The 12,698-nt window shown below is 40.2% G+C and overlaps 1 protein-coding gene across 4 annotated transcripts in view; it reads left to right on the forward strand.

Moving 5' to 3' along the window:
• LOC123985993 (myocardin-related transcription factor A-like) overlaps window positions 1–12,698 on the forward strand; it is a 49,987-nt gene that overhangs the window by 3,348 nt on the left and 33,941 nt on the right. For 2 of the 4 annotated variants that reach the window (XM_046074064.1, XM_046074030.1), the window contains exon 3: window positions 3,784–3,959. In XM_046074064.1, coding sequence (XP_045930020.1) covers window positions 3,821–3,959 — 139 coding nt within the window. In that variant the 5' untranslated portion in view covers window positions 3,784–3,820. Of the gene's footprint in view, window positions 1–1,803; window positions 1,846–3,423; window positions 3,439–3,783; window positions 3,960–12,698 lie in introns of those variants that run through there. The other 2 variants (XM_046074038.1, XM_046074047.1) reach the window with 2 other exon arrangements.

Genomic DNA, 12,698 nt, shown 5'->3' on the forward strand with positions numbered 1-12,698 from the left:
AACAGCTGGAAATTATAGGCAATTAGCAAGACACCCCCAATAAAGGAGTGGTTCTGCAGGTGGTGACCACAGACCACTTCTCAGTTCCTATGCTTCCTGGCTGATGTTTTGGTCACTTTTGAATGCTGGCGGTGCTTTCACTCTAGTGGTAGCATGAGACGGCGTCTACAACCCACACAAGTGGCTCAGGTAGTGCAGCTCATCCAGGATGGCACATCAATGCGAGCTGTGGCAAGAAGGCTTGCTGTGTCTGTCAGCGTAGTGTCCAGAGCATGGAGGCGCTACCAGGAGACAGGCCAGTACATCAGGAGACGCACAGACCTCCAGAGGTAGCCTGACTGCCATTAGGTACCGAGATGAGATCCTCAGACCCCTTGTGAGACCATATGCTGGTGCGGTTGGCCCTGGGTTCCTCCTTATGCAACACAATGCTAGACCTCATGTGGCTGGAGTGTGTCAGCAGTTCCTGCAAGAGGAAGGCATTGATGCTGTGGACTGGCCCGCCCGTTCCCCAGACCTGAATCTAATTGAGCACATCTGGGACATCATGTCTCGCTCCATCCACCAACGCCACGTTACACCACAGACTGTCCAGGAGTTGGCGGATGCTTTAGTCCAGGTCTGGGAGGAGATCCCTCAGGAGACCATCCGCCACCTCATCAGGAGCATGCCCAGGCGTTGTAGGGAGGTCATACACACACTACTGAGCCTCATTTTGACTTGTTTTAAGGATATTACATCAAAGTTGGATCGGCCTGTAATGTGGTTTTCCACTTTGATTTTGAGTGTGACTCCAAATCCAGACGTCCATGGGTTGATAAATTTGATTTGATTGACTTTTTGTGTGATTTTGTTGTCAGCACTTTCAGCTATGTAAATAAAGGAGTATTTAATGAGATTATTTCATTCATTGAGATCTAGGATGCGTTATTTTAGTGTTCCCTTTATTTATTTGAGCAGTGTATTAAGTCAGGTTATAGGTTACATTCAAAAAGTACCTGTTTAGATGCTGAGTCTCTATTAGCAGAAATGTCTTGCTCTTTGTTTGGGTTGGGGAAGTTAACACGCCAGCGTAAGATAGTTTTATTTTTGCCAAACTCATCAGTTACCTCATCCTCAAATCCTTTTCTCATACAAAAGTGAAGCATATTGCTGTTATACATCTGTGTGGCTTGTTAAGGTATGTCTTATTTCTGTGCTTTTAATGTACAATGCTGCTGCTGATCTGCTGGTGAGGACACTGACTTTCTGCCTGGGACATGTAGCTTCACCCTCAGCCTTTTAGCATTGACCTACAGTATACCATATAGGTAGTCCCTGGGACGTATTTAAAACTTGTGTACAGGCTTAATGGTTTAAAATGAATCAGCTGAAAAAGATAAAATGTTAGCTGGAGACAGAGGTTTCACCCAACCTGAAGAGTTTTAGAGTTAGCATTAACTATGCTAGCTAACAAAATCCACACGGTCATCAGCTAAAAATGAAAAGGCTTTGCCGTGTGAAGAGGAAAAGCCTGCCACACATAACAGCAGTAACCAAAGGGGTGGGACCTAGTGAACAGTCACAAAACATGCACAACAGTCCTTGATAGATAGCTTCCTTTAGTGATTTTAAAGCTTGTCTGAGAGTTTTTCAGTGAGCCAGATGCAGTGAGCCACTCTGCTTGTCATTGTGTTTGTGAGCCAGGAGGAAAGCAACAGACTTTAGTGTATACCCGGGGGAGAAGTCCGTTAGATCGGCTGTCACCTCAGCAGACGTTACCATAAACCTGTTTGGGGCTGATTCAGGAAGGCAAATTTAGAGAACAGTTTGTAACTTAACAGTGCTTGCAGACATTAACTGAAGGTCAGTGTTTCCCTAAAACACTGAAAAAGGACAAAGTTATGTTCTAACTGTGAGGGAATTATCTTGGGAATGTTGTTTTTTTATCTGGGGTTGGTTTTATTGCAGTTATATCAATGCCATTACTGTTACTGTTACTACTTCTACTAATACTTGTCTCTTACACTCATGGATATGTGGTTTCAGGTTTGCCTTTCATACAATTACAAAACGTGTACAAAGCAAACGGTGTTAGCTGCATGTCTAGTGGTGGTAAGGCTGAGGAAATATAATATCCATGGAAATGACGCGTGTAACACAGCTACTCGAACACTGGTTTGAGAATGGGAAATGAGAAACCATGTTCAGAGGCTGGACAGATCCCATGTGTACAACATATTGTGCAAATGTTAGTACTTTATTGGACAAAATACATGTGATCCCTTTACTTTCCCTAGATAAATAGAGTTTGCATTTGATCATTTAAAATATGAGCAGGATTTGTACTAAGCAGGACGTTGTACAGTTGAAAAATAAACTTGTCAGTGTTCTCTGGTTTATAAACTAACAACAGACACTTTTTCTAGATTTTCTAATTATTCTGTACTTCAGTTTCACGTGTCGGCCCGCTGTATATGCCAGTTCTGATATAACTGTCATAAGCTACTTCCCGCTGTCATCAACTATTTCAGCCTAGGTCTAACTAGATTTAACACTACCTCTCAATTCTAACAGCCAAAATATTGTCAAAATTTTAATAGTTCGCAGAGTTGGCATAAAAATATTGGATATCTTGGAGGTGGGTTAGGTCTGTTGTTTAATTAGGATATTGTATTTAATACTGTTTAAAATTTGTTCAGTAAATTAAAGCTTTACTCAGTAATGTCCAATACATAATGTTTAGTATTTAGAAGTGGGAAAAGAGGTGTTGGTGCATTGAGTGTAACAAGAATCTGACCTTAAAGTAGGGCTGGGGCACAACACAGTAATGATAATTATTGTAATATAATTTTCCTCAATAACAGTAACAAATGTTCAATAAATGTGTGATTTAATTAATTTGAATCACATACAAAAGGGAATTATTTTTTTGTTAAGATTTATTTTGTTGAGGAAAAGGGACTAAAAAAAGATTTTACTTAACTTTACCCATGCATATTTGTTGAAAAAAGATTGTTTTGAATGTTCTGCCTGTTTGGCATCAAGTGTTTGTCATGAACCACAATAAACCGTCTAGTTTCTTCAACTTTCACTCAGGAGCAAAACTCACCCTTTAAACTTAAAAGTAATAATGATTTAACATTTATTGTGATAATTATCAATATTGAATGATGTGAAATTTTTTATGGTGATAACATTTTTGGCCATGTCACCAAGCCCTACCCTAAAGTATGGGTTGCTGCACAATCAGCTGAAATGTTATTTGAGGCCTCTCAGACTTTCAGCAATTTGTATCAATGTCATTGTGAAACTTGATTATATTATATCCACATTCCCATGCCATGAGTAAATGCCTCTAATATGCACTAGTGTCTGTGTGTGTGTAGGTGGCCATTGATGGGGGGGTTCCTTTCTTCCCTGGGTAGCCAGAGGCTGATAATGTAATGTGTCACTACAGTAAGTGTATTAGCATTGTTTTTATTTTTGCCCCGCCGTTCAGCAACTCCCTTAGTTTTATGGCGAGTTGCCATAACAGAGTGACGGTGTCTGTTACCTGTGTTACTGTTAACTACATTCTCATATAATTAGAAATCAGTCATTTAGACAGAAAGATTGGAGGGAAAAGATGAAGACTGGTGTCTGTGACGGGTCCTGAATAGGGTAGCAAGCAGGAGGATACAGAGAGAGAGAGAGCATATAGATAAGAGAGAGACAGAACTAAATGGGGCTATGAGGTAACACTAGCACAGTCTTTGTGGCCGTTTGTGGTACATTTGGCCCTGAAACTGTGTGTGTATGCAGGTCTGTCTACGAGCCTCACTCTGAATCCCCGGTAACCATGGAGACCAAGTTTGGAGAGAGACCAAATGCAAATGCCTCCATCCCCAGCCCTCAGAGTGAAGCTGTGGCCAATGAGCTGCAAGAGTTGTCCCTGCAGCCTGCCTCTAGCGTGCTGCCAGTCAGAGAGAGGAAGAATGGTAAGTGGCAGTTTTTACACTCGAACCAAATGAAACTGCTTTTACTTGTGCAAAGTCATGTTTGGTGAAAGTGTCCATCACACAGAACACACATTGGAAAATTACTAAAACAGAAGACACACATACTCAGATGCCACATAAACACAATTAAAGCACATTTTGGTCCAATTTGATTGAATTAATTTGTCTACTGAATGATTTGAGGGAGAGAGGGTGTTGTGTGCCATGGTTTTTCCAGTTTCTGTAGAGCTGCTAGCTGCTGCTAGAGTTTACATTTCGGACATACTAGGCCTCCCTTCGCATTACCTCATTATAAACAGCAAGTACAAATACCCAAATACACACACACACACTCAGGGCTGAGCTTGCTTACAGACAACACACAGACTCTCAAACCAGTGAAAAATGTTGTTACATGTAACATTTCAGTGAAGTGCACTTCTTCAAATGACGGTTAAACTACAAATGTGACCTTAAATGCAACACAAACACCAAGACTTCTGCGTAAGTCTGTCTCTAAGCACATACACACACTTTGGTAAAGGAGGTTGTACATCAAATAGGACAATACTGTTTCTGACTGCTCCAGCTGTGTCTCTAAGGCAGGCTGCGGAGAACATTCTGGATATTTAAACTAGGTTCAGATGTTTCTGGCCACTAGACTAGTATCTTTCTGTCTGCGTAGCATCAGTGAGCCCCTGTTTATGTATGAAACTATTTAATCTAATGTCTTTCAGTCAAAAAGCCTGCATGGTCATGTTTAACTATGATTTGACCAATTAAAGTAAACTTTGGGGCACAAATAAATGTTTAATTTACGTGGAGATAATAAAAAGACGTAGGAGGACATGGTGCAAGTGTATCCAAATCTGTACCCACTCTTTTCCTCAGAAAGACGCAGCACAGGGCTCTTATGTTTTGTTTTTCTGTTTCACAAGTGCTATATGAATATATCTGCAACAGTGAGTAAACCGCTGACAGAGTAAACTGAAACATGCGGGCAAACGTCTGTACCAGTTAGACAGGAAGGCACTTTTTAGCTCTCTCTCTTTAAATGGTGCCTGTCCCCAGCTTCTGGCCAATACAAGTACTACAACCAGCATTTTTTGTAAGACAGACAAATGTGTATCCATTGTGTTAACAGTTAATGAAAATAATCCCATCTGATAAACTCAAGTTCAGTTTTAGTCCCCTTCAAATCTCCTTAATCAGCCCAGAATAACCCCTCTCTGTGTGGCGGTGTGTGTGTGTGTGTGTGTAAAGTGTGTGCAACCCTAGCTGCAGTGTACGCAGATAAAGAGGTTCTGGATATAGCATTGAGGCCAGCTGGTCATGCTATTTAAACCAGTTGGAGAGGGTGCAGAGGTTAAGAGGAAAGAGAGATGTAATATCAGAGGAGGGTTGGTTGGTTGGGTGGGGGGGTTATTTCAACTGAAGAAAAGGTATTGGCTCGAGATGATCGGGAAACTGTGGGGGCATGAGTCCTCAGGAGGTACAAAGAAAGAATAAATTAAAAGAATTTAAGGTTAAAAGAAGAGTTCACCCTACATTAACAACAATTATTCCCTATACATCCTGGCTCTATTTATTATTCTCTGTGTGAAGGTGAGTTTACGGAGGGTCGGTTTGCATGTAGCATCTTAAGCCAGAGAGGCTCAGCGGTACCAAGCACACAATTACAAATGTGCTCATGAACAATTCAGTGTTATAGAAAATATGGAAAACAACTATATATTTGGGTTTTTGGACCCACGCTGCACCAAAACACATGGATTATGCGTCTCCCACTGCAGGCATCTTTTAAAGCTGTCAAAAATACAGCATGGTCCCATTATTTTTAATAGTTTGCAGGAAAAGTGAGATGGACCCAACTCATTATGTCTCAGGCTTTCACACATACTTCAGTTTGACTGACATGTGGATCAATAGTTAATAAATTAATTTTAATTTTGGGGTGAGTCATTCCTTTGTTGCCTGTTTGAAAAAAAAATGGAAAGAAAGACATGTGATATAAAGTGGTTAGTGGTGAATAGAGTGGGTTGGAAAATTGATAGCACTGAGTCAACAGCTAATTTAAAAAAAGTACACTCTCTGTATGGAACCTGGGTGCTATGGTCCAATGGCTATAAAAAACTGATACGTTTGAACTTTTCAAGATTACAAAGAATTTAGGCAGATAATAAAGTCTTTCTGTGGAAAGCATAGATAGGATTATCAGAGACTGCATTATAGTAGCATGACAACTCCGTCAGGTGGAGGAGGAGTTGGTTGGAGTTAATATGGCTAAGGGTGCTCTGATCGATCGGTCACCTATCATATAATATATAAAGATAATTGCTTTAACTAGTTTGATCGGTGGTCTCTAAAAAGGCCGATATGAAAAGCCGATCAGATGATGCAATATTCGGCAGACAAATTTTCAACGGCAGCTAAAATGGTTTCACTATGCGGTCTGAGAAGTTTTCAAAGCTAGCTAGCACCAAAGTAATTTTCAGCCAGTTAATCATTTACAATGAGAGTTGAGCAGCAATCAGACAAAGTAATTAAAGAGTAACATGTGAAACTATCGCGGTCCTGCTCATCTCAAGCACACGCCGCTGGCTACCAGAGTTTATTGTCTTGACCCACAGGCAGAGAGCCTGATTCTTCAGTGTGAGTTTCCTGATGCAAAGAAAGGCGCCACTCAATCAGCTGACTGCCCCTCTCTCTTTCTGTTTTCGTTATAAAACAGAGACATTTTGCTACGTTTCTGCCTCCCATCCAGAAAACGGCAAATCTGAAGATGTTTGTTTGAAAACGCTGCTGACCTGGTGGGCAAAACGGAGGACTTTATAAAACGATGACACAGACACTCACATTTCACACGATGCTACTGACAGAGTTTTAGTTTCAGTATTTTATTAAAATATTTTGTACTGTGTAAATAACACTTAACAGTTAGCCTACTGTGCATGATGTCGGCGTAAGCTATTTACTTTGCGACGACTCCCAGTCTGCTTTCCACAGTCACAGTCTCTTTGTACTCCTGTGTTGCTTTCAGTAACAGTTCCACTTCGTTGTCAGTCAGTGCAAAAATTCGTCTGGATCACTTCTTTCGCCAGATCTTCTGCAACTGCAGAGTAGACCACCTGCTTCATGTTTACACCGGCACGCACATGCCCGGTGTACCTAAACAGCCACTAGATGTGTGTTTTCAGGCGTTTTAATATAGATGGAGATCAACGCTGATACGCAGCTAAAACGCTGGTGTAGACGGAGAAGATTGTATTTGTGATAAAACTGTTTAAAAAACTGTAGTAGTGTGGATGCAGCCTCACATTACCCCACTCCTCTCTCTACTCCTCTCATGTCAACCCTCTCGTTTTCCCTTCTTGCACAAAGATTTAATAGATGAAAACAACCCACTGAAATAATATTAGGCCTATACTAGTGGTAAACTATATGAAATTATACTGAATATAGAAACTATAAGTAATATTAACAATATACAAGCAGTATAATATGGAATTAACATTGTACTGTTATTTATTTAAATGTCCCTTATTTTTTTTGACTCCTCTCTATAGCCCACTCTCCCTCTCTCTGCTCCTCTCTCTACTCCCTAAAGCCAACAGAACTTGCCTGAGCTCTCCACAACAAAAAGCAGCTACTTCAGTTTATCATCGACTCATGATGCCTGTGCTCCTTTATCTCCTAAATATTTTTGCTACGGCCTTTTTTGTTGCAGTATTTATAGTTGAAGTAAATTTATAAAGATGCTGTTTGTTCTGTTTTTGTTGTTTATTCCACAGGAAAGCTATATTTGTTAAGCTATAAGATGTTCACAGTAACCAGGCAAAGGCTGCTATGGTTTAAATCTCTAAGACAGTTTGAGCAGAATTTGTTGCCCATGTTTCCTGGCAATAAAATAAACAGTTGCCATTTCATCATACTTTATCATCTGTTAATTTTAATAACAGTATACTGTATAATGCTACATGATAAATAAAAGGCTTCAAAAGCCGATACTGCTTTCAGCAATCAGTGATTGGTGATCGCCCCAAAAAATCCTGATCGGAGTACCTCTAAATTTGACACTTGTTTACAGCTTTGATTTTTTTTAGGAAGATTATAGGTGACGAAACTGAAGATGAGGCTGATATGCAGCCATAAATTACAGCGGAAAATATAAAAATGACATGTTTAGCCATAGTTTAGTTGTTAAAAATGAAAATGTACTAGGACTAATTTCCTTCACATTGACGAACACAAGACCAGACATTCTGTTGGGTAATGATATCAAGCCTAAGGGTCATGCAGAAAACACTTCTGAATTTAAACTTTTTTCATAGGATCTGGTCATTGAAGTATCTTGACATTGAAGGCCTTGTGGATATCTTAAACAGATTTTTTTAGTAGCCATGATTGCATGGTCCCCAGAGGATGCATCCTATTCACTCTGGTGAACCTCTGACTTTTTATTTGGTGCATATTGCATATGTATACATATTTTGCTAATAGGGGTGTAATGGTACATAAAAATCCTGGTTCGGTATGTACCTCAGTTTTGAACGGTTCGGTTTAGTACAGTAAGGGAAAAAAATGCAAACATTAAATTGCTGCTGGTTTATTATGAAGTTTTGTAAACATCCAAATTAGTTTACAATTTTTTAAACAAACTTCCAAATTACACATAATGAATAAATTATGTAAAATAAAAAAGAATAAGAAATAAAATACTGCTGCAAACTACTACCATGTTCTCCACTAAATAAAATATTCTCAAAACAATACCACATATAGTTAATAAAATATATAATAATATGGATTACAGTGCAGCATTCTTATTATTCTTTTATTCCGTCAATGAGCATTATCAATCCCAGCTTGAAGGCCCGCTCTGATTTAAAAGAAAAAAGACAACTTTTCCGAAATCTAAAGTCTGTTTAAATGCCGAAAGGTGTTTGCACTGTGCTTGTTTTTGTTTTTCTCCCTTGTTGCAGTGACGTTCTCCTTTGTGTGATACCTTTAGAGAGTTAGCAAGTTTGACGTGTTGGCAGAAAGATACTCGATCACTACTGAGCAATGTCGGCCCACTGCTTTAGTCTTATAGACTTGTCCGTTGTTGTATTTCACAAGGACACTGAAGTGCTGCCAAACAAAAGATGTTAACAATAAGGTAGGGTTTTCAAGTCACTAGTTAGCGAGAGGCTGGGCTAAAGTGGCTGCTTGTGTAGCGCTGTAGCACCGCATGGCGGAGATTTATTCCGCCACTTAATATGTCTGTGTGGAAACTCGGAATTTACGTATGTAAAAGATTGCGTATGTGAACGAATACATGTACCGTTACACCCCTATTTGCAAACATGTACTTTGTAAAATGTCTATAATGGTTAGTTAGCTCTTATAATACTAATCCAACACATCTTTGTAATAGCGTCCATGTTGATTCCACATTCCGACTTAAAGGCAGGGTAGGTAAGTTTGAGAAACAAGCACTTTGCCTACCATGCCTTTAAGAGCACATGAACACATCCGAGGAGCATGTGAATGCACCGTGAGCCACTGATTGCAATTTGCAACACTCACCCCTAGATGTCACTAAAACTAACACAATGAAGTTCTTGTTACAAATCCATCCATCCATCGTCAACCGCTTATCCTGTGTACAGGGTCACGGGGGGCTGGAGCCAATCCCAGCTGACATTGGGCGAAAGGCGGGGTACACCCTGGACAGGTCGCCAGTCCATCGCAGCTTGTTACAAATGTCAGCAATAATCTTTGTTTATATGTGTTTCTGAAAAGAAGGGCAAAAAGAATTTTGGCTGATATCATATTTGGTATTGGTCTTAAAAATCCCACATTGGTTGGGCTCAGAAGTGACGTCATTCAAATGCATTATTCTCAACAGTATAACAATATATATTTAACACTAGCCAGTGATGGTTTTAGATTGGATTTACTGTCATTAAGATGGGAGAAATGTGTTAGCATTCATAAAAGACAATAGTGAATGAGGAATTTTAGGGGTTGAAACAAACTTTCACCTTCTTCCCAAAACTCACAAGCGGAAGCGCTAAGATCGTTCCACAGCAGCCACACTGACAAGGCTGCCTGCAGATGTGTCTGCGGAAAGTTTTTGTTTATCGGCCTCTTGAGTGCAGGCATCAGCCGATGTCAATTATCTCAAAATGTCCGATATGGACATGATTATTTGGCACTCGTCTTAATTTGACCTACTGTATATACAATATGGTTGCTATGAAATAACGTAGTACTAAATAGCAGTTGTAGAGATATTCAAGAGGAAATACCCCCTTGACCTCACCACACAAATAGAAGTTCAGAAAGGATAATGAACAAAACTAACTGACCTCCACAGGACTTCAGCAACAGTAGCGACAGTAACAGTTCAGCACTTACACTACGTTATTGACCTTGACTAATCCATAGATTTTGATGCTTGTAGAAACATTACCCACCAAACCACTACTTTGAGTAGACTTGATTTGCTTTTTTTTGTTGCTTATTAATAAACAGTGATTAACATCTGCCTCCACGGATATAGCAAGACCGAGCTCTGCGTGTGGAAAAAGATAGAGAGATGGAGATTTACAGTCCACTTGGAGCCCTTAGCAATTTGTTGGCTTTTATCTTGTGCGTTTATGACTGACACACTTTATAGGGACTTAACTGACTCAGATACATACAAGCAAAGATGTGCAGACACATTTTTAGATACATTTATACTCTTGCTATAACATAAATAATACACATACATAAGTGATGCACAGAGTTGAACACATTTTCAGACGTAGATACTCTGAGATATAACATATATATACTCACTCTGAGAATAAACAATCACATACACCTACGCACATGCTCACAAACACACCCAGCAAAGCGGGATTATCCCTGCCAGCGTTTTGGTTGGGGCCTTATCTGGAGTAATGGCGGATCAGAGTCCTGATTCGTTTTCCCCTCTCTCATCAGACTGAGGAGTTCTTTGCCTGGGGACACCACATCTTGCATATTAACACTCTCTGATACAAAAATGCACCCACAGACACCGTCTTGCATATTTAACGTGCACACAAATACGCAGACTGTTGTTTGTGTGCATCAGCTCACTTAACAATCCTTTATGCCTGTAATAGAGTCAGTGATAACCAAATCATTTACACACACTTTACCGCGCGCTCACCGTTTCTTTGTTTTTTAAAGTACCGCCGGCGCTACATAATTTGTTTCATCAACATAATGTGAACATGACAAGCACCGTTGGTTGATTGTAATGCTAACCGACAGATGAGAAGAGAGCGCTTGGTTTTCCTATCTTGAAAGAGCCCTTTCTCACCTTTTAATGTCATGTCATATTATCTGATGTCACCTGGGACAGAGCCTTAATAATAGAGATGAATGAAACTGTCAGTGGACGGGAACAGGTTTTTTCTACTGACGCTGGCAGAGAGAGAAGACAGTCAAGCTGAAAGAGAGAGATAAAGACAGAAAGGCAGGTATACTTTATTATTGACCTACTGAAAGAGAACAGATCGGCTGTTAGTTGGACTACGGATGAAGTCATACCTTTTGTTTTTTTTCTTTTATCTTTCAACCACAATGGCTTAATGTCAAAGTCAGTGTAGAAGTGACTTGCAGTCTTCTGATGTTCACTACATGCTGGTTTCAAAGAAAAGGCTTTCTCAAAAAAGATTTTCTGTTAGAAGTAACATCTGTTCTGGGTATTGCTCATAAATCCCCTTATTGTCAATATACCAAGGAGAGCCAGATATCCTCCAAATGCCCTAGGTCAGCGGTTTTAAAAGTCTGAAAATGTGGGCTCAGGCCCCATCCACACTACTGCGTTTCTGTTTTAAAACGGAGACCTTTTGCTACGTTTGCTGCCGACCCCGTTTTTCGTTTTGAAACTCCAGAGAGCCTTTTAGTAAAGACAGGCAAAAATGGAGGACTTTAGAAACGATGACGCACACGCTCACATTTAGCTCTCTGATTGGGTCTCATAAGTCATGCAAAGTAGAAACACGATGCTAGTTTTTGACTTGGTATTTTTATTAAAATATTTTCTACCGTGCAAATAACACTTGCAGCCTACACTTGTACTGTGTATGCGAAGACTCCCAGCCTGTTTTCCGGCCCCACAGCCGCTTTTAACTCCCGTGTTACATTCAGTAACAGTCCCATCTCGTTATTGATCCATGCAAAATAAAATCTGGTGTGGTTCTTTGTCTGTAGTACTTTGTTCTTTTGCAAAATCTTCTGTAACTATCTGCTTCATGTTTACACCAGCACACGTGTGTCCAGTGTACGGCCACTAGATGTGCGTTTTCAGTTGTTTTAGTATAGATGAAGATCAACTCTGATACGCAGCTAAAACGCTGGTGTGGAAGGAGATCGTATTTGTTTTAATTCTCCGTTTATAAACTAAAACGGAGTAGTGTGGATGGGACCTCAGACAAAGCTTAGGAAAAGGCACCTTTTCCCCCCTGAAACATTTTGGAGCACCCCTGGGGAGGCCTGTCTTACACTTTGAAAACCTCTGCCCAAGGTCTCTAGTTTGTGCTTGTAAAGTTTCATGAGCATGAACACAATTGGTGCTCATTGAATTCACAAAATCCCTAAATTCGGAGCGTTATTTTGCCCCCTTCCCAGCAGGCTTGTGTCTTCACTCTAGCTTTAAAACCCGCTACAGCCTCTAAAATACAGCCGAGGACGTACTGTCGGTGTCCTAGTGGAGTT

This window comes from Micropterus dolomieu, linkage group LG02 (assembly GCF_021292245.1).
Source record: "Micropterus dolomieu isolate WLL.071019.BEF.003 ecotype Adirondacks linkage group LG02, ASM2129224v1, whole genome shotgun sequence".
Taxonomy (NCBI): Eukaryota; Metazoa; Chordata; class Actinopteri; order Centrarchiformes; family Centrarchidae; genus Micropterus; species Micropterus dolomieu.